This window comes from Cygnus atratus, chromosome Z (genome assembly GCF_013377495.2).
Source record: "Cygnus atratus isolate AKBS03 ecotype Queensland, Australia chromosome Z, CAtr_DNAZoo_HiC_assembly, whole genome shotgun sequence".
In the NCBI taxonomy this organism is placed as follows: domain Eukaryota; kingdom Metazoa; phylum Chordata; class Aves; order Anseriformes; family Anatidae; genus Cygnus; species Cygnus atratus.
The window spans coordinates 71,566,809-71,586,739 of NC_066396.1; the positions used below are offsets into that span (position 1 = coordinate 71,566,809).

The 19,931-nt window shown below is 38.8% G+C and overlaps 1 protein-coding gene across 1 annotated transcript; it reads left to right on the forward strand.

Annotated features, from left to right (window-relative positions):
• The first annotated feature begins 28 nt into the window (after positions 1–28).
• Positions 29–19,470, forward strand: PLAA (phospholipase A2 activating protein). The gene is made up of 14 exons (XM_035562968.2): positions 29–306; positions 1,494–1,687; positions 3,442–3,542; positions 3,625–3,745; positions 4,054–4,221; positions 5,252–5,387; positions 5,904–6,073; positions 7,032–7,189; positions 8,155–8,374; positions 10,450–10,518; positions 11,997–12,068; positions 13,255–13,356; positions 15,378–15,542; positions 17,023–19,470. The coding sequence occupies exons 1-14, from the start codon at positions 155–157 to the stop codon at positions 17,586–17,588; spliced, it is 2,394 nt and encodes a 797-aa protein (XP_035418861.1). The 5' UTR covers positions 29–154; the 3' UTR covers positions 17,589–19,470.
• Positions 19,471–19,931: the final 461 nt, after the last annotated feature.

Genomic DNA, 19,931 nt, shown 5'->3' on the forward strand with positions numbered 1-19,931 from the left:
CCGCGCGCCGCTTTGCCTGCTGGGACTTATAGTCTCGGCTCCTCCCCACCGCCGGCACATCGGGTGGCTCCTCTTCCGGCGCGGAGCGCGGCGCGTTCCGGCAGCGGCGGCGGGCAGGGAGCTGCTGCGTCAGGGCCTCCGCCGGCCTCCGGCCATGGCGGGCGACGCCGGCGGCGTCTACCGGCTGCGCTGCTCGCTGCCAGGCCACCAGCAGGACGTGCGCGGCCTCGCCCGAGGCCTCTTCCCCGACGGCGGCTTCGTCTCCGTGTCCCGGGACCGCACCGCGCGGCTCTGGGCTCCCGACGGGTGAGCTGCCTTCCCCCGAAGGGCCCGGTGATGGGAAAGCGTTAGGCATTAGTAAATTAGTCACAGCATCGGCAATGGGGTCGCCGTACGGAGGGTTTGGGGTTAAGCAAGCTGCGGTGTGTTATTTTCGTTATTAAGTTTCATAGGAAGGTGTTGCCTTGTTCTCTGTGCCTTCAGCAGAGAAAATGTTTTAAAATTTACAAGAATATCATGATTTCCCTACATACTCCAAGTATTACAGTACAAAGTATGAATAGCAGTGTTCTATAATACAGTTTTTGACCAAAATACAGTTTTTGACGAAAACAAAAACAATACCTTTAATATAAGTAGCATTTTTTTCCAGTGAGTGCGCTCACTGTTGAGGCTGGGTCATGACGAAAAAGTAAAGGTGCTGCTTGAATCAGACATAATTATTAATTCTTAAATCTCTACAGTGCTCGTGAGTATAGATTTTGTAAGCAGTAAACTTTCTTTGTTTATGTGCCCTGATATTTTGCGTTGTGCTGGAGTAACATGTTCGAGCTTTGGGACAGCAAAAGATCTCACAAATGCAAGCTGCAGCTACTTGTGATTAAATTCTGATTAAATTCCTTCATGTGCCTAAAGACGGGAAAGGACTCTTTATCAAGGAGTGACAAGGCAAGGGGTAACAGCTCTGAACCGAAAGAGGGTAGGTTTAGACTAGATATAATGAAGAAATTCTTCACCATGGGGGTGGTGAGGCACCAGAACACCCAGAGAAGCTGTGGATGCCCCATCCATGGAAGTGCTCAAGGCCAGGCTGGATGGGGCTTTGGGCAACCTGGTCTGGTGGGAGGTGTCCCTACCCATGGTAGGGGTTTGAAACTGGGTGATTTTTAAGGTCCCTTCCAACCCAAACTGGTCTGTGGTTCTGTGAAATTGGGCATAGTGTTTGCAGCTGAGCAGTAGACGACAAAACTAAGCTATACCAGGATTCTGTGGCTGGAAAAAAATACGTGGAGAGCTTTAAATACTGCTTACTGGTCTGGAATGGTGGAGTGTAGTTTTTCTCCAAGTTTTCGTTCTTTCTAGGTCATCCATAGTAAGCACACTGCAAGGATAGTTACTAATTCAAGAGCTGGAATGTAAAATGCCCGTTGTAGTTCAGTGCCTCAAAGTACTGTTTCTGTCGTGACTCTCAACTGATTATTGCATGTGTTTAGTCTTAACAGGGGTTTTACTGAAATGCACTGTATGCGTGGCCACTCAAATTTTGTATCTTGTGTGTGCATCATACCTCCAAGTGACCTCTATCCTCGTGGGCTGATTGCAACTGGTGGCAATGATCGTAATATTTGCATTTTCACAGTTGACAACACAGCTCCTCTTTATGTCCTTAAGGGTCATAAGAACGCAGGTATGTAGTAATTTTTTTGAGTTTATTGCATAAATGTGATTTATTAGACAGGAAATTAAGTTATAAAACTCAATTTTAATTTCTTTGATACTTAATGCACCTAACTTTTTGATTATGGCCTCTGTAAAATAGCTTTTTTATAATTTCATTTCACACAGTGACAGCTTGTCACGATGACTTCTGAGTTAACACTGATCAGTGTTTGAGCATTTGCTGCATAAGTGATCACATGGCAATTCACAGAATGGTGGCCCTTTTGCCAAGGGTTGAAGCAGTTAACTTCATCTTCCATGTATTTTTTTATCTAACTTCATAGAAATAGAAAAAGCGAGTTTCCTAAATAAACAAATGTTCACTGCTCATTTTGTTACCTAGATGGGGATCTAATATTAATTGGTACTTTAAATATGTGGTGAAGTCTAAAAGGTCATTGCAGAAACTTCATCTCTTTAATCAGGTCAGTGCAGCGTGTGACATATTAAACCGATAACTTTTCTTGAGCCATAAAATAAAAGGTTGAGCAATTTTCATATTAGCATGCTAAGTTTATTTTTTTGTGAGCTGATCTAGTATTTAAAAGACCTTTGAAAAGCCTCATCTTGTAATTATGGGATGTCAGAATTAATCATTTCAAGACTTGAAGGTTTTGGGTCTCTTTTACTATATTAAAGAAGGGCTCTCGAGACCATCTTGAAAATAACATGGATTGCTACACAGCACCAAAAATTTCTGTCTTTGCATTATAAGCCTCTTGGTCTGCTCTGAGAAACGGGTAAAATGATGCCAGAATAATGTCAGTGTGTCAGAAGGTATGGAATAATTTACAGTGTATAAAAGGAATCCTAGGATGATTGAGTAGATAAAAGAACATTTGGCATGTTCCCTCCAGAGGTGCAAAAAAGGATGAGGCATTATATGAGGTGTGTTATGGATTCCATTACAAAAAAGTATTTGTGGCAATTCTTACAGTAATGCCGAACATTAAAAAATGGAAAATCAGATTAATTATAAAATATGTTTTAGAAGTGGGAAAACTAGTTCCTGAGTAACAATTCATAGCAGCAGAATACTATCCAGTTCCCACTGTGGAATCACAGAGTCAAGAAACGAAAGGCTGTGCTTTCGTTTATGAATTTTCAGGTGGAGGGTGCATTCTGTTTGTGGCTTATATAGTTGTTGATACTTTGTATAGTTTTTGTTGTGCTTTATTAGCACTATGCCTTTTCAGTTTTATAGCTGTGTATTAGTGGAGCATTTGCAAATTATATCCATCTTAAATAAATCTTTGAATGTTAGTACAATTTCTCGGTGGTATTATTTTGCCATCCAAGAAGAAGAGCAAAGTATTTTTGGTATGAAGTCTTGTTTTGTGAGGACATAACCCAATAATGTTGATGAAATCTTGACTTTGTAATCTTAAATCTAAATCTTTGTATTAATATTTTTTCTTGACTATCTGTGCTGCTTGTCAACATATTTTAGCTTGAGAAGAGATCAGGTACTGAAAGAAATTGTAAAATATGAATGGTAAAAAGATTTGCAAGTTTGTCATCTGAAGTGAGGAGATTCTTAAGTGGTTCCTTTCTAGGTTGCTGTACATCTACACTTCTACTTAATTTTTCCCTGAACTCCTCAACACTAGATATGCTTTTAATACCAAGCAGAAGTCCTTAAATAATTAATTTAAAATTGCTAGCGTAAGATTTGCTACGGTGAAAGAAACGTGTCATTGTTGATCTGAACATTTATTCCAGTTTGCAGCCTTTCATCTGGAAAATTTGGCACATTATTAAGTGGATCATGGGATACAACAGCAAAAGTCTGGTTGCATGACAGATGTATGATGACATTACAGGTATGAAGTTCTTCTGCATGAATATAAAATACATACTGACTTTTACAAGTCTAACAATATTGTTGTCCTTTTTTTTTTTCAGGGTCACACAGCTGCAATATGGGCAGTAAAAATACTGCCGGAACAGGGATTAATGTTGACCGGTTCAGCTGACAAAACAATAAAGCTGTGGAAGGCAGGCAGATGTGAAAGAACATTCACTGGTAAATATTGTTGCAGTTAGTAGTTTCGTCAAGATCATGTGCTCTATTAAAAACAGTAAAAAAAATAAATCAGAAACCACGAATTGAACAATTTTTAAGCAGAATTTCTAAAGTATCTCAAGTTGCCTGGAAATCACATCCCTTCTATAAGCATTATATATTTTTCCACAGGATATTGAGCAATAAATTGCCTTTTTTTGAGTGCTTCCATAATGAAAATTGGTTACCAGGATATAGATGTGTAAAATGGTATGCTGCTGGTAATGGAAAGAAAAGCTGCATTAAAAGTTTTCCTTTCTTTTACAAAGGACATGAAGATTGTGTGAGAGGTTTAGCCATTCTCAGTGAAATGGAATTCCTTTCCTGTGCTAATGATGCTAGTGTTCGAAGATGGCAGATCTCTGGCGAGTGTCTGCAGGTGTATTATGGACATACAAATTATATATACAGCATATCTGTTTTCCCTCATTGTAAAGGTAAGTTTATTTTTTGAGATTTAGCCCATATAGTTCCAAAATAAAATGGCAGATGAGGCATTCAGTAGTTCAGTGGAGCTGCCGTAACCAAAGAACTCGGGTAGCATTTCATTCACTTTTTTTCTTTTTTCTTTTGTGTAAGTAATAAGAAATTTTTGTGCTTGACAGAAAATCATGTTTCTGGCAGAATTGCTCTTTGAGGTGAGATGAAAGGTCCTAGATTAAACCTAATTATAAAGCTCAAGTGAAACTTTGGCAAACAAATGGACAAAACTACCATCTGGGTTGCCACTTGTATTTGAGCACTGTTTCAGAGTGTTAAAATGGTATGCGTGGCTTAGCAGTTTGAAGTAATACAAACTTCGATACTTGCACAGAAAGTTTTGAAAGTAGCTTATAAATAGTTTAGTTCAGCGATTTTCTTTATATGGCTTATGCATTTGTTTTTAGAGCTAGAGGCTTGGAGGTTCAGAACTAACTTGCAGATGGTTGCAGAAGAAATTCTAAGTCAGTGACCTTTGTGTGGTGTATGTGTACAAATGGACTTGCACATTTGTTCGGAGGGTAAAGTGGATGTATGGTATGCAAAAGGTATGACGTGTACATCATAAATCTCTTCTGCCTTGAAACCCCTCGTAGAGGAGATGCCTGAAGTTAGGTGTCTGCTTTTGAGAATGCTTTATGCGTGTTTCCTGAACTGTGGTACTCTGGAAGTGCAGTGTTAAGACAAAACAGTGATAGTTCCCAAGTTCTTTGTTTAAACTGTTTGAAGGAGGAGGTAATCTTTTGTCACAAACAGTTTTGTTCCCTGTCTGGCTGCTCAGTCTGCAAGTTATGCACTTTTTTTTTTTTGAGAAGATAGCTCTGCAGTGGCTTTCTTTTAGCTCTCTTCTTGTGATTGAGAGAAATATTAAATTGTAGAAAAGTTCTTTTGCTATTTTAATTTTTAGATACTGAGTTGTAAAAAGGCATCTAGTATCACAGTACACGAAAATATGCTTTAAAAGCTTTTTTATTTTTTCCTTTGCAGATTTTGTAACTACTGGAGAGGACAGATCTCTTAGAATATGGAAACGAGGGGAATGTGCTCAAACAATCAGACTCCCAGCTCAGTCTGTGTGGTGCTGCTGCGTGTTGGATAATGGTGACATTGTAGTTGGTGCAAGGTATCCAGGTTTTATTCTCAGTACATTTTCAAATCTAAATTTGCAAAACTCTTGGTGAAATTTTATGCATCACTTTGATTTTCATTTCTGATTATATTTGAAAATATAGTCATGAAAGTGTGTGTGGGGATTAAATTTAAGTATGTGCTATAATTCAGCCAAAAAGTCGTTCTTTGTGTATTGAATTACACAGTTAAAGAGTAAGTTCTTTGGTAATGTGGTAAACTATGAGTAGAATGAGAATAGACTTACAGATACTGTATAAAGAACACATTTGATAGGCGTATCCTAATTTGACTTTAAAGCTGTACTACAGATTGGGTTTCAAGTTACCCATGTAAGTCTTCCTATGGGCTTTTTTTAGCATGAGGGCAAATTCTTTTTATAAAAAAAAATGGAGAGGGTTATTAGAAGTAGTGGTGGTTTCTCATGACATGGAAGTCACTATTAGAATGTATGTAATCATTTTGACATTTAAAATAATATTTCACTTTGAATATTTTTGTCTCTGTTCAGTGATGGATTTGTAAGGGTGTTTACAGAGTCTTTGGAAAGAACAGCAAGTGCTGAGGAGATTCAAGCTTTTGAAAATGAACTTTCCCAAGCATCCATTGACCCTAAAACTGGTGATTTAGGGGATATTAATGCTGAAGACCTTCCTGGAAAAGAACATCTTAAGGAACCTGGTAAGTTATGTTACCTCTGTGATGTTAGAGTTGCCTCTGGATCTTAGTTCTGAGGTACCGAAACTTTCCGTAAGTTCGGGGCTGGGGGGGGGGTTGACCATGTTCAACAGAATTACTAAAGAAAACAGCTCAATTTTGCTCTGCTTTCCTTTCATCTCCTCTTTTGGAGGCAAGACTGTAGTTTAAATATTTAGGTGTGTGTGTCTGCATGTATACATCCTAACATATACATGTGTGTTTTCTAGACTAAAGTGGCTAAAATACTTCTCTTACAAAATAACTTAGAAAAATCTCGGTTACAGGACACTGCAGTGTATTCAAGATGTTTTGTATCTATTATGCCAGCTGTGTCAATAATAAGAGACAGTCATGTACTTTGCAAAAGGACTAGAATTTTTTTCCGAAGGAAAAGTAGACAAATACTCTGCTTTAGCTTTCAACTTGAAAAACAGTTTGTCTTGATCAACTCAGTTTACGGTTTCCAGGTACTCAGGAGGTTACTGAGGATACAGTTGGAAGCATTGGTAGTTAGGATTACTCTTAAATACACAAATATTTTTCCCCAGGTGAAGTAACCTCACCCCTTGGCTCTGATTAGCAAGTGGTATAAATCTTACAATTCTATGAAGCTTCCCATCTTGTTAGACCATGGGAGGGTATCACCTTTCTTGATTGTCACCTCCCTGGGAAAATGGTGAACTTTTGAAATACTTAAGGACTGCTTTCACAACTTAGTCTGGTGGCATATACCATTACTGTAACTGTAAAATGCTATTCTCAGAATTTCCACTATTCTTGTTGCAACATGTAGTATGTAGTTTTCTGCACTGTGACCTCAAATCTTGGTGAACTATCTTTTCATTCTTAAATTTGAGTGCTATTTAAGACATTCTTTTTCTCTCCTACAGTAAATCATACTATTAGATTTCTTAAAACTGTTAAATATTTCTGTCTGCAGGAACAAGAGATGGACAGACACGGCTCATTAAAGACGATGGGAAAGTTGAAGCATATCAGTGGAGTGTTAGTGAAGGAAGATGGATAAAGATTGGTGATGTCGTTGGTTCTTCTGGAGCCACGCAACAAACATCTGGAAAGGTTTTATTTGAAGGAAAGGTATATACAACCTTTAATAGGCTTTACTCCTTTCAAGTTAAATGCTTAATTTCACATTTGAAAAAAAAAAAAAATCCCGGTCTTTACTTAGCTAAAATATAAATTAGGAAACAGGGATTTGTTGATACTCTTTCGTACGTCTTTGATCTATTAAAACCAAGAGGTAGAATTATAAGTATTTTCTGTTTTACCTTTGAAATGCGTTTTGTAAAACCAGCAAGCCAGCAGAGACAAATTACGTTGCAGAAAGGTCAACTGCCAGCTATTAAAGAAAGGGTCAAGATCTCTAGTATTTATTGCTAATACATTGTAAAGTTAGTTTTAACTGCCTTTCCAAAGGGAGAGAACCCTACAATGTACAATGAGAGGTGCAAGGGTCACCTGAAATATTAGGTACCAGACTTCATGTGTCCCTTTTCTTTTGTCTTTTGAGTGTAAAGACAGATAATCCAAAAAGTAAATGTTTCCTTTAGTGACATGTACACAGAAAAATCTGTCTTGTGCCACCACTTAAAAAAAATGCCTTTCAGATACTCATTTTCTCTCGTATGCTTTAAAGAAAGAAGCCTTAGGACTTGGTTCTTTTTTAGTAGTAGAAATGTGCTTTCTGGCCTGATGTTTTTTGAGGCATCTGACTACCCTGTACCTCTGTAGGCAGCCACAGCTGACCGTGAGTGTTACCTGATGCATTCTGTTACTTTGTAATATATCTATACATAAATTGTCATGATCTATTGTTCTAGCCTGCTTTTCTTGAGATACAAAATTCTGGAAAGTGTAAGGTACAGCTTCAATGGTTTTTATTTGCAGCCTCTGTAGGAGACTGCTGTTGATACAGTCTGCAAGTAGCATTATTAATGTTTTCAGGCTTAGCACTGGGTCTCTATTAGTCTGCATGTGGTACATCTCTATGCCAAATGTGCTGACAAATTTCTCATTTGTTCTTGTTTTTGTTCTACTTAAAGGAGTATGATTATGTTTTCACTATTGATGTAAACGAAAATGGACCTTCCTACAAACTGCCGTATAACATAACTGATGATCCTTGGCTGACTGCATACAACTTCCTGCAAAAGAATGATCTAAATCCAATGTTTCTGGATCAGGTGGCCAAGTTTATTACGGACAACACTAAGGGACAAACACTGTTGAATACAAATACACAATTTTCAGATCCCTTTACAGGTAAAAATTTAAACTTCATGGTGCACAACTAAAAAGTTAAGTAACAAAGGGATAACAGTGTGTACTGTAACGTGTTATATTATGCACTGAGTTTCCCTGTAAGTATATTTCTTCACAAGGGTAGGAAATGAACCTGGCAGAATGGCTTAGAGTATTTTGTACACTGTAGTGCAACTTGAAACCTATTATCGAGTGCTTGACTAGCAGCTTGGGTTACTTCACAAGCAGACTTCAAGTCACAGGATGGCTGAGGTTGGAAAGCCACCTTCTGGAGGTCACCTGGTCTAACCCCCAAGCTCACGCAGGGCCACCTGGAGTCAGTTGTCTAGGTGACTACTCAGTACCTCCAGCATGGGAGAGTCCACAGCTTCTCTGGGCAACCTCTTTCAGTGCTCAGTTACCTGAACAATGAGGAAGTATTTCCTGACGTTCAGACAGAACCTCCTGTGTTTCATTTCATGCCCATTGCCCCTTGTTCTGTCAGTGGGCACCACTGAAAAGAGACCAACTTTGTCGTCTTTGCACCCTCTCTCCAGCTATTAATATACATTGCTAAGACTCCACCTGAGCCTCCTCCAGGCTGAACAGTTCCAGCTCTCAAATCTTTCCTCATAAGAGAGATGTTTCAGCCATGATTCACTTCATCATATTTGTGGCCCTTCGTTATACTCTCCGTTATGTCCATGTCTCTCTTATAGCAGGGAGCCCAGAACTGGATACAACACTTCGAACGTGGCCTTCTCAGTGCTGAGTAGAAGGGGGAAGAATTACCTGCCTCCTCCTGCTGGTAGTACTTTGCCTAATGCAGCCTGGGATACCATTAGCCTTCTTTGCAGCATGGTCAGATTACAGGCTCATGTTCAACTTGGTGTCCATTTTCTGCCAACCTGCTTTCAGTAGTCCCTAGCATATACTGGTGCTTGGTGGTTGTTCCTCCCCGGGTACAGGACTTCTTCTTGTCAAACTTAAGAGGTTTCTGTTAGCCCATGTATCCAGACTGTCCAGATCTCTCTGGATGGTAAGATAGTCCCCTGGAGAATCAGCCAATCCGCCCATTTTTGTGTCATGTGCAAACTTGCTGAGGATACGCTCCACCACATCATCCATCATTAATGAAGATGTGAAACAGGATCGGGTCCAGTACTGGCACTTGGGGTACAGTGCTAGTTACTGGTTACCAGCTAGATGTCCTGCCACTGAATACCAACCTCTGGGCCCATCTATTCAGCCAGTTTTCAGTCCAACTCAGTCTGATTATCCAGACTTCAGTGTCCCAGTTCCTCAACTTCAGCTTCCTGTATAGGACTTTCATGTCCTCAAATCATGGAGGGCATGGCACAGATAGATGTGACAAAAATGCAAAAACTGGTCAACTCTGTGAGATATTTGTCAGATCAAATCTTTCAACAAAATGCTAATCAAGCTGGTTGTATTTTTCAGCCTAGGCTTAATTTTCTAATGTAAGAAAATCCAACCTTTTATATTAGGGTAACAGGTAGCCAGATGCTGTTAAGGCAATGAAAGAAATACAAAAATTTAACTAGACAAAGGATGAAACTGAATGAAATACATAAATGACCCTTTTTCAGAGAGTGAATGAGAACTGTAAAAAGTTAATTACTCACCAGTTGAAATGTGCTAATTGATTACGTCCTGTCTATTGCATTACAAAATAAACCACATTGCAACCAGTTTTACAAAGTTGAAGGTTGGAACAAAGTGTGAAAATAATTCTAGATCTTACTCTTGCATTGAACTACAAATGAGAATACAGGCCGTTAGTCAGGTTCAAATGTATCTCATGGAACTGCAGTTGTATAAACTTATGCATATACCTTTGATTTGTCTGTGTCCAAATGCATAGTGGTTATATCCTAGAAAACAAAGTTTGGGCCTTGAAGTTATTAGGAAGAATTTGTTCAGTGTTGGCAGAACTGTATGTGGAGAGGATTAAATTTGTCATAATGCCACAATAAGACATGAGACATACTCGATGTTTTTGGCTTCATTTTTGAGTTGCACCTGTCTGAAAATATTAGTACTTTAGTAACATCAAGCTGTGTATGTTTCACCAGGTGCTGGACGTTATGTTCCAGGCTCTTCATCTGGATCAAGTACGGTACCCGGGGCAGATCCATTTACAGGTAGTGTAAAATTCATACTCCTTATTGAAATTTGTCTTGCCAGCATTTAAGGTATGTTACCGTGTTCAGTTGCAGTGTGTTCGGCTCCAGAGCCCTGTTTATTGCAGTGCTCCATTTGGGGCAGCTATGTGGGACAGACTGGTTAGGTGGTCTCCACTGCTGTGGAAAACGTCAAAGCCTGTCCAGACCTGTTTAGTAGAGGAGAGAGCTCTCTGCTTGTCTGGTCTGCCTCGTGTCACTCTGTCCTTTACAGTAGAGGACTAAATTCTTAAACCTTATGTTTTGTCATCTCTTATATGTGTAACCAGCTTGGGATTGGTTATTTTCGTAGAATTAGTTTTCTTTTTATCCTATTATTCTTTTTATCTTATGTGGCCATTATTGGTACTTTCCATACTAAATTTCAGATTCCAACCCTTCTTGCCATAGCTAGTTTAAAGCCCTTCTCATAGTGGAGAGCTTGTTTACAAAGACATCCCATCTTTCTTAATAGTTTTTGCTCCTTGGAGAGGGTCCTGTAGTCATAGACTTGCCATTGGGGCTCTTTAGCCACTTGATACTCTCCAGGTCTTTCATGGCATTATAATTGATGCCTGGGTGGAAGAGTAGCAGGGGTAAAAGTTTGAAGGCCTGGCAAGCTGTGGCAGTCTCTCTGTGACTTTCTGGATCCTGGTTCCTAGCAAACAACAAACCTCTCAAGATACCAGTTTACATCAGTAGATAGGTGCCTCCATACCCTGCAGGAGGAGGCCACCTACCACTGCTTGCCTTTCCCCTTTCTGCAGATGCTAGGTGCAGTCTCAGCTGGCTCTGATCTCAAACACCCTCTTGGGTGTTTGTCCTCAGCACTGCCAGGGCACAGTGTCTGCTCTGCAGGTGCATATCTACATATGGAGCTTTCCTGGTGTTGCCAAAAGCCACAGTATTCCCCATCTTGACAGTCTTTTTCCATACCTCTTCTACCATGATCTCCAGCTGTCTTCTCCCTTGCATTTTGTGACTCAGGCTCTGGTGTCTGCAGATACAAAGACCTTGCCAGTCTCCTCTGAACTGATGGTTCACAGCCTTGTCACCTGTCCCTGCAGCTCCTTCACCTGAGGGCTCAGCACCACATCCAAAGCCCAGCTCCTTCAGGAGGTGCTAACAGTACCCCAGGCAGAGGGAAAGGCCAGGCCTGGGCAGCAGCACCCTCTGCCTGCACCAAGGGTTTTGGCACCAGTGGTGCCAGGGAGCATGACAGAATGTCTCTCAGCAGTGGGTCACTTAGCTTGTGAGTGCTGCCGCTGCCACCAGCACCACCCTCACACATGCATTTAGATAAAATCCGTAAATTTCAGGAAGAGTTGAAGGACTTCTTTTTAATTATTTTAGAGCAAAATAACACCCTTAGTGGTGATATTTCAAGACTAGTGGCTGAAAGTAGGTATGTTAGCTCTTTATCAATGGTGGTGTTTAAAAAGTCTAACTTCCCCATTCAGGTGCTGGGCGCTATGTTCCTGGTTCCGCATCAAATGCAGTAGCTCCAGTGGGTGGGATTGATCCATACACAGGTAAGAAATGAGGCCTGCTTTATAAAAAGCATCACTGATCTTTTTGTTTTTTTTTCTTTTGACATGAGTTCTATGCTGTTGCAAATTTATATTTAATTAAGTGTAATGAGCAGATTGAAACCACTTATATTTTAGAAATTACTGAGAAAATAGGGGGAACAAAGCCTTTTACATGTAGGAATCAGAGAATCAGAACATCCTGAGTCAGAAGGACCCACAAGGATCATCGTATCCACCTCCCATCTCATCCAAAAATAAAACCATGTGTCTGAGAGCGTTGTCCAAATGCTTCTTGAGCTCCAGCAGCTTGGTGCTGTGACCACTGCCCTGGGGAGCCTGTCCCAGTGTCTGGCCACCCTCTGGGTGCAGAACCTTTCCCTAACACCCAGCCTGACCCTCCCCTGTCCCAGCTCCATGCCGTCCCCTCGGGTCCTGTCGGTGTCCCCAGAGAGCAGAGCTCAGCGCCTGCCCCTCCGCTCCCCTCGTGAGGGAGCTGCAGACTCAGTCTCCTTGTCTCTGAGCTGAAAGCAAGTGACTCCAGAGGTCCTCGTGCATCTTCCCCTCCAATGCCCTTCACCATCGTTGTTACTCTCCTTTGGACACCCTCTAATGGTTTTATGTCCTTCTTATACTGTGGCACCACGAGCTTTAGCATGTATGATAGTAACCTGTTTTCTTGAGTTGATTTCTGGTGTGCCAGTAGTTACTGTTGTTGATCAAAGAAATTAATATATGCGGTTTAAATGGAAATTACATAGTATAGGCTACCAATTCACCTGTTATTCTAGAAAATCATAAATTAAAGCTTTTTATTATTTCTCTAAAGAGATATTAGGATACTATTGCATGTGACATAAGTTAGTCATATCTGCAGAACTAAATCTTTTCCTATTTATTATGAAAAAAAAGGGGCATAAGAAGTATTCTAATTTTAGAACACTTTCATATCTTAATTGCGGTGTCAATTCCTATGACTGTATTACGTTTCACTGTAATTCAGAAATCATGTAATAATTCACACTTGCATAATAGACTTGTAAATGGGGGATGAACAATTTGTGGAGGCATTACTCTAGGTTTAGGAAACCCAGCCTGAGTAATGGACAACAGGAAAGACTTACTGGTAGGGTATTGTTCTATGTCAAACACTTTGATATGCTGAACTTCTTATATTTCCTTTATGTAGGCATGGACGCTTACCAATCTTCTGCAGCAAAAGCTGAAAATATTTATTTCCCGAAGAAAGATGCTGTCACCTTTGACCAGGCCAATCCTACACAGATATTGGGTCAGTAATTTAATTTCAAGGATGGCTTTTCCATTTTGTTTGAAGTGACTTAATTTTTGATCTTTACAAAAAGCTAAATTATTTCCCATAGCTTTCCTACTCATTCTCAGTTTTGACCTTTTAAAATTACATTAATTACTTTAATGATTTGAAGGCTTAGGAATACAATTAATTTTCAGAAGAACTCCTATCTAATGCAGAATATAACTTCTTCCCCCCCCCCCCTTAGCTTATGTCTGCTATTCCATGTTTTGTTTACCAAGCTGGTACATTTGAACACTGAGCATTTTTTTCCCAGCTTCTGGATATGTGCGCAATATGCAGTCCGTTTCTGGTTTTGCACATGAAAGTTTCAGTTCACTAGGTTGCCATACAGTGTAATCTAAGCTGTGTTAAAGTGAGGCATTCTGCAGTTTCACAGGTTCACATGGTCTCTTCTATATTTAAGCAGATCATTCAGCATTACAGAAAAAGAAAATAGTGTATAATATTTAGTAATACTACGCACTTTTGATGAATGTTGCTGTTGCCTTCTATTTCTCCCTCTTTCCCATCTTTATTGCTATTCCACAGTCTCTTCTGTACTTCCCATAGCTATTCCACAGAATCTGTACCATTTGTCTTCAGTTTGTTTCACTGTGTTTCTGTGGAGTGCTTTAGTATGGTTATGTATACTAGTTTGTGTTCACAGTGCAGGAAAATACAGTACCTGCCTTGAATCTCCACATTAAAATTCTTTTACTCATTTTTTTCCATTTCTTCCTTCCTTCCCTCCCCTTTATATACAGAACTTGAAAACATTATAGGTAGTCTGATGAGGAAACTTAAGAACTTCTGCTTTTTAGAAAACATATACCTTCACCTTTATCCAACTTCTTGAAGAGGACAGGCTGCTACCTTTTTTCTATTGTTCTACATATTGTTCAGGATTCATTTTCTATTTAAAAGTTTTGGTCAGTCTTCAGTTGGCCATGCCCTCTTTCCCTGAATTCTTTACGGTGGGCTGGTATTTGCTTGTTCAGGGAGATAAGAGATTCACAAACTTGATTTTTTTTTTTTTATGAGGTTGTCACTAATAAATATATCTAGCCACCTCCTAGTTTTGCTTACATTTTGCAGTAAAACTTTGTCCAGAACTTAATAAGAAGGAGAACTTCAAGAATGGTTGACTTTCATATTCTGTTGCAGCAAAGCAATGACTTTTATTTAATCCCCAAAACATACTGCAATTGTTTCTTTCTGTCTGGTGTTCTTCAGGGATAATTAAATACAGGCCTAATATGTCTACTTTTTAGGCCTGAAATCTGACAACTACATTTACTGAGTTTCCTGCAGTCCTGTAACAGTGCATGGTTAAATACATTTAATAGCTGTATGCTTTTTTCATAATGGACAGACAGTTCACTTTTGTGCATGCTTTAAAACTCATTACATAAAGGTGTACTAATGTAATGCTGCCTGCTGGCATGTTTATTGACATGGCCCTCATCAATTCTGGAAGAACCATGATTGCCAGGTGCTCAATGGTGTACATTATAATACCACTTCCAAGACTTGGATTTTAAGTTAGATTGAAGTTTGAATACATGACAAGGTGCAATTATATTTTGCGTATGGCACTTAAGCAAATGAAACTACAAATACTGATCATACTATCCTGATACATTTGTTTCAATAGTTTGTTTCTACTCCCTAATAGTAAAGAGGAATCACATTTCAGTTTTGACAACTATTGGTCTTAGGATTCTTTTCTGCGTCTGTGCCTGCACATAGGCTAAGATGCGAATGTTGAATCGTTATGCTTCAATATTGAAGAAGCTTTATAGTAGCATCTGTTGTGATGATTAAACTTAAAATTAGAAACATGATGAAACAGTGAGAAGTAATGTTTCCTTAAAGATATTTAAACAATCTTAATAGTTGTAACTTCTTTTTAAAGTGTTTTGTAGTGCAGTATTTTATTGAAGATCTGGATTTAAGTTGTAATGTCAGAAAACTGTACCTTTCTATTGGTCTTACAGGCAAACTAAAGGAACTTAATGGTACTGCAACTGAAGAACAAAAGCTTACAGAAGATGACTTGATAATGCTAGAAAAGTTATTGTCTGCAACATGTAATACCTCTGCAGAAATGCCTACTGCACAACAACTTCAAACGTTATGGAGAGCAGTTAACTGGCCAGAAGGTAGACACTTGAAATTATTTTTTTATATTGTTGTCTCATCGGTACTTCAACATGAACCAGAACACTGTTGCTGGCTGTTACAGTCTGTCTCATAGTCTGTAACCCAAACAGAACCCAGAAGAGGACATACAGATACTAACAGAATTCAGAATTGGTAGTTAGCAGTCAGTTTGCTGTTGTTGGCACAACAGTAAAGATAAGAGACACCTGATCTAAACATCGGTTGCAGTTATTTCATTAGTAGGAGCTTCCTCAAGACAGAGCTGTGAAACTTGTTAGGAAATAGAGCAAAGAAGGGTAAAGTTGGAGTCCTAACTTGCTATCAAATGAGAGATTAAATTACAGAGGTAAGTTATAGGAAAGAAAAATCTCAGATTTATATCTTGTTTAGTATGGTGGAAGTTACTGAAGTTAGTTTATGTGGTCTGGATTATTGAAATAACATTTTGGGATGAATGCAAGTGGAGGCAATTTAATTTGATTTAATAACATAACATTATCAGTACTGATGGACCAGTTGGAAAGACTATTTTGTTTGTAAATATACATTCTGGAAAAACAGGATATGTTGCATGTTCAGATAGCTAAATATGCAGTTTAAAATGAACTGCTTTCTTAAAATTGTGGTTAAAAGTTTATTAACAGGAAGAATACTGTTTTTATTAAAAATTGCTGTTCATCAGATAACATTACTTAAGCTATATTCTGTAGAGCTGGGAACTGGTGGTGGCTAATGTCTTCATATCAGACCATATTGTACAAAGTCTTAATTCTCAACATGCTTCATATCGGCAGGAAAAACTGCTCAATGGGTAGCTCAGCAGGTTCAGCTTCCTTGCTGTGTTTGTAAGCTTGGGATACTGGTGGTAGCCTTGAAGAGCCAAATATATTTGAAATTCAGGGAAGTTGAGAGGAACTACTGAACAAACTATAAATTTGGGTTCCTTAATGATACCCAGCTGATCAGTTGAGAATATCTTTTATTTTTCTTCTAAATTATGTCTAAAAGCTGAAGATAGCCTAAAAGCATTATTTTCCTGCAGGCAGTTCTGTAGTTACACTAAACCGTAAGATACAGAGCAAGGACAAATTGATACGCTGCCTGTACAGGAGTGTTCAGTAACTGAGAAGTTTTGAGAAACTTCTTTGGATTAGTTACTATGCGTATTTTGTGTTCAGTGCTTGCCTTCAGTGTTAGCGATTAGCTTTTAGGAAGAATTTCTAAGACTTGTTTGAAAAAGAACTTTGTCAGTCTGAAGGAGCATATTTTTTTCTGTCATTAATGGAAGTATTAGTATGGGTTTGTCAGTGCTGTCTTTTATGATTTTTTGATAATTTGTGATTTATCTGACTCTGCATGAAACTGTTACTGTCTGTTCTGAAAGCTAGGGACTTAAGAGTATCTCCAACAGAAATAAACTCACCAGCATGTTTGCACATAATGCAATTCTAATACTAAAACATTTTTTTTGTTTCTTAGATATTGTCTTTCCAGCCCTAGACATTCTTAGATTGTCTGTCAGGCATCCCACTGTGAATGCGAACTTCTGTGGTGAAAAGGATCATGTGCAATTTATCCACCTTCTCCTCAAATTTCTGAACCCTAAAGGAAAGCAAGCAAACCAGCTGTTGGCACTTAGAGCTCTTTGCAATTGCTTTGTCAACCAGGCAGGCCAGAAGCTCTTGATGGAACAAAGGGATGAAATAATGACACAAGCAATAGAAGTGAAGTCAGGCAATAATAAGAATATCCACATTGCACTTGCCACACTGACATTGAACTATGCTGTGTGTTTACATAAAGTCAACAACATTGAGGGCAAAGCTCAATGTTTATCAGTAATCAACACAGTTATGGAAGTTGTTCAAGATCTTGAAGCTGTTTTTAGACTGCTTGTGGCTCTGGGGACGCTAATCAGTGATGATACAAATGCTGTGCAATTAGCTAAGTCTCTTGGAGTTGACTCCCAAATAAAAAAATATGCCTCTGTATCAGAACCGGCTAAAGTAAAGGAATGCTGTAGGTTTGTTCTTAATCTGCTGTAATTGTTTTAATTAGCACTTGGGAAATACAGTGTATGCAGAAGAAAAGATGCTTTTGTTCATATTTTGTGACAGAATATAACTGAGAAAATACTGTGGATGACTTAAACTTGATTTGTTGTGAGTTACAGAGCAAATAAAACTTTTTACACTGTTTTTCATTTGACTGCTTTTCTGAAGTCTGCAGTGCACAGGATCTTTGCAGGAAGCCCTTCTGTTGTAGCTCAGATTGAAATAGATCTGCAAGTGCTTAAAGGTCATCTAGATGGAAATCTAGGAAATGGCTGTGATCCAGTGATACCGTCTCACCTGCACCCAAGCCAAGTTTCTCCATTTCAGTGTAAGGACTGTTTCTTGACCATGGTGTTTGGCAGCAGAGAAGGAGCCCTGAGAGCTGTTAAGTTCAATGGTGCTCTTCATCGCTTTACTAGTTATCACTGGCTGTATTAACTCTGGTCAAATATGCTAGTAAGGAAGTGGCATTCATGTAATTTTCCATCAGCTTTTTTCTACTTCCTTATAAAACCTAATATGGCTCTTCCTGTATCTTTTTTTTTTTTAAACCTAGAAATAGGTGGCTTTTTGAGGGGTAGAACATTGAACTGATGTATAGACATAGTGCTTCAGTGATAAGTGAATATCTTGTTTGCAAAATTTCCTAAACCTCTACAAGTCTTTTACACGACTTCAGCTTTTAATGCACAGGAACATCTTATTAGTATAGCAACAGTCTTATTTTAAAGTATGGCAGAATATATTTAGACAATAAAAAATGGGTTACATAGAGAGTGGGAGGGGAAACTTAGGTGTAGAGTACAGACAACTGCAGAAACTAGAAATATGAAATTAAATTTTATGAAGTAGCTTTAACACAATACCTGTGGTGAATTTGAAAAGGGGGAATATTTTACGGGTCTTCCAGCAGATCTAAGATGTTCACTTCAAAAAGGGGATATTATTTTTTACTAGTCATTCCAACTCTATCTGCTTAAATTTTAGTAAGATTACTAGTGACAATTTCTGTTTTCCTATGCATATTTTTGTGCCTGAATGATTGAAAAACTGCAAAACTGCTTATGTTACACTTTTGTTTAGGGTTAAGATAAAGCTCGGATGGTCAATGTTCCACATGTCTTCTAACAAAAAAAAAAGTCTTAAGTTGCATTTTTAGTTAGACTAATGGATGGGAAACATGGAAAAATGGATAAGTTTATCTGGCATATGAGCTCTTCATCACAATACTTGTCTGCATCAGCTGTGCCAGACATGAAAGGTATTGTGACCAAGAGCTTTTTTTTCCTCAATCTCCACTAAAGTATGTGAATTAGTATGTTACTTCCAGCAAACCTTGTTTGCCAGATCTATACATATACATACTCAGCTCCGTAGTTGCACTCTTGTGTCATTACAGTTCTGATGGATTTTCAGATACGTATCCTTGTCAACAGCCTTGATCATGGCCTTAACCACCATTTTTCATGTTTGATCCATTGTGGGCTCAAGCGTGAGGCACTCCATGACATTATTCAGGATTTACAGTGAAATAGAAATAATAGAAAAACAAACAAAAAAAAAAAACCACATGACCTTCCTAGGAAACTATCCTAAGAAACTATCTTCAGGAAATATTTCTGTGAAATGATGTGCCTGTCTGTTGAATTTTGGTTGCCTAGTATACAATTGTTCTTGAAACTAGTTTTGACATAGTGTGTGCTCTTTAACTGTGTTTGTACTTGTGCTATTCTAAGAAACCTATACTCATCTAACTTTTTGGTTCTGTTATTGTGGGATTACTCTGTTACTGATTACCTCTGTGTGAAAATTGTCATGAATTTCCCAGACCAAAAATGATGTTTATGTTAATAAACAAACTCTGGCAACTCCAGCAATTGGTATATTAAAAGATGATACAAAATGCACTTAGATTTAATTTGCAGGGAAATGATTTGGCATAGCAAAAAATCCTTCATTGGGGGCTGCAGCAGTACATATCAAGATAAATCAAGCTGCATGAAAAAGTTTGGATAGAAGGCCAGCTTCTGCTACAGCATATTGTGATATCTGACAGTTCTGTAATTTTGCACTGTGTGAGGCAACAAAGAAATTGGGAACATTTGATTCCATCTCCACAGGAATCTTCTTTGGAGGGTGTCTCTATAGAGACATGCAGTGGTAGCTGCCAGTGGAGGTAAAGTGAAAATAGAAAAGTTACAATACCCCCCAGCGCTTTGTTTTGCTTTGTTTTAAGGCTTCACGTCAGTGAAAGGATGTTAAATCTATGCCCAGGAAAAGAGCAAGACAGGACCACACTGTGCAACCTCTTGAGACCAGAGGATGCTGGCAACA

Excerpts from the sequence above, each read along its gene's own strand:
- PLAA (XM_035562968.2), top strand. The coding sequence starts at position 155 with ATGGCGGGCGACGCCGGCGGCGTCTACCGGCTGCGCTGCTCGCTGCCA. Across the intron at positions 3,543-3,624 it reads GATGTATGATGACATTACAG|GGTCACACAGCTGCAATATG; the intron begins GTATGAAGTTCT and ends TTTTTTTTTCAG. Across the intron at positions 5,388-5,903 it reads GACATTGTAGTTGGTGCAAG|TGATGGATTTGTAAGGGTGT; the intron begins GTATCCAGGTTT and ends GTCTCTGTTCAG.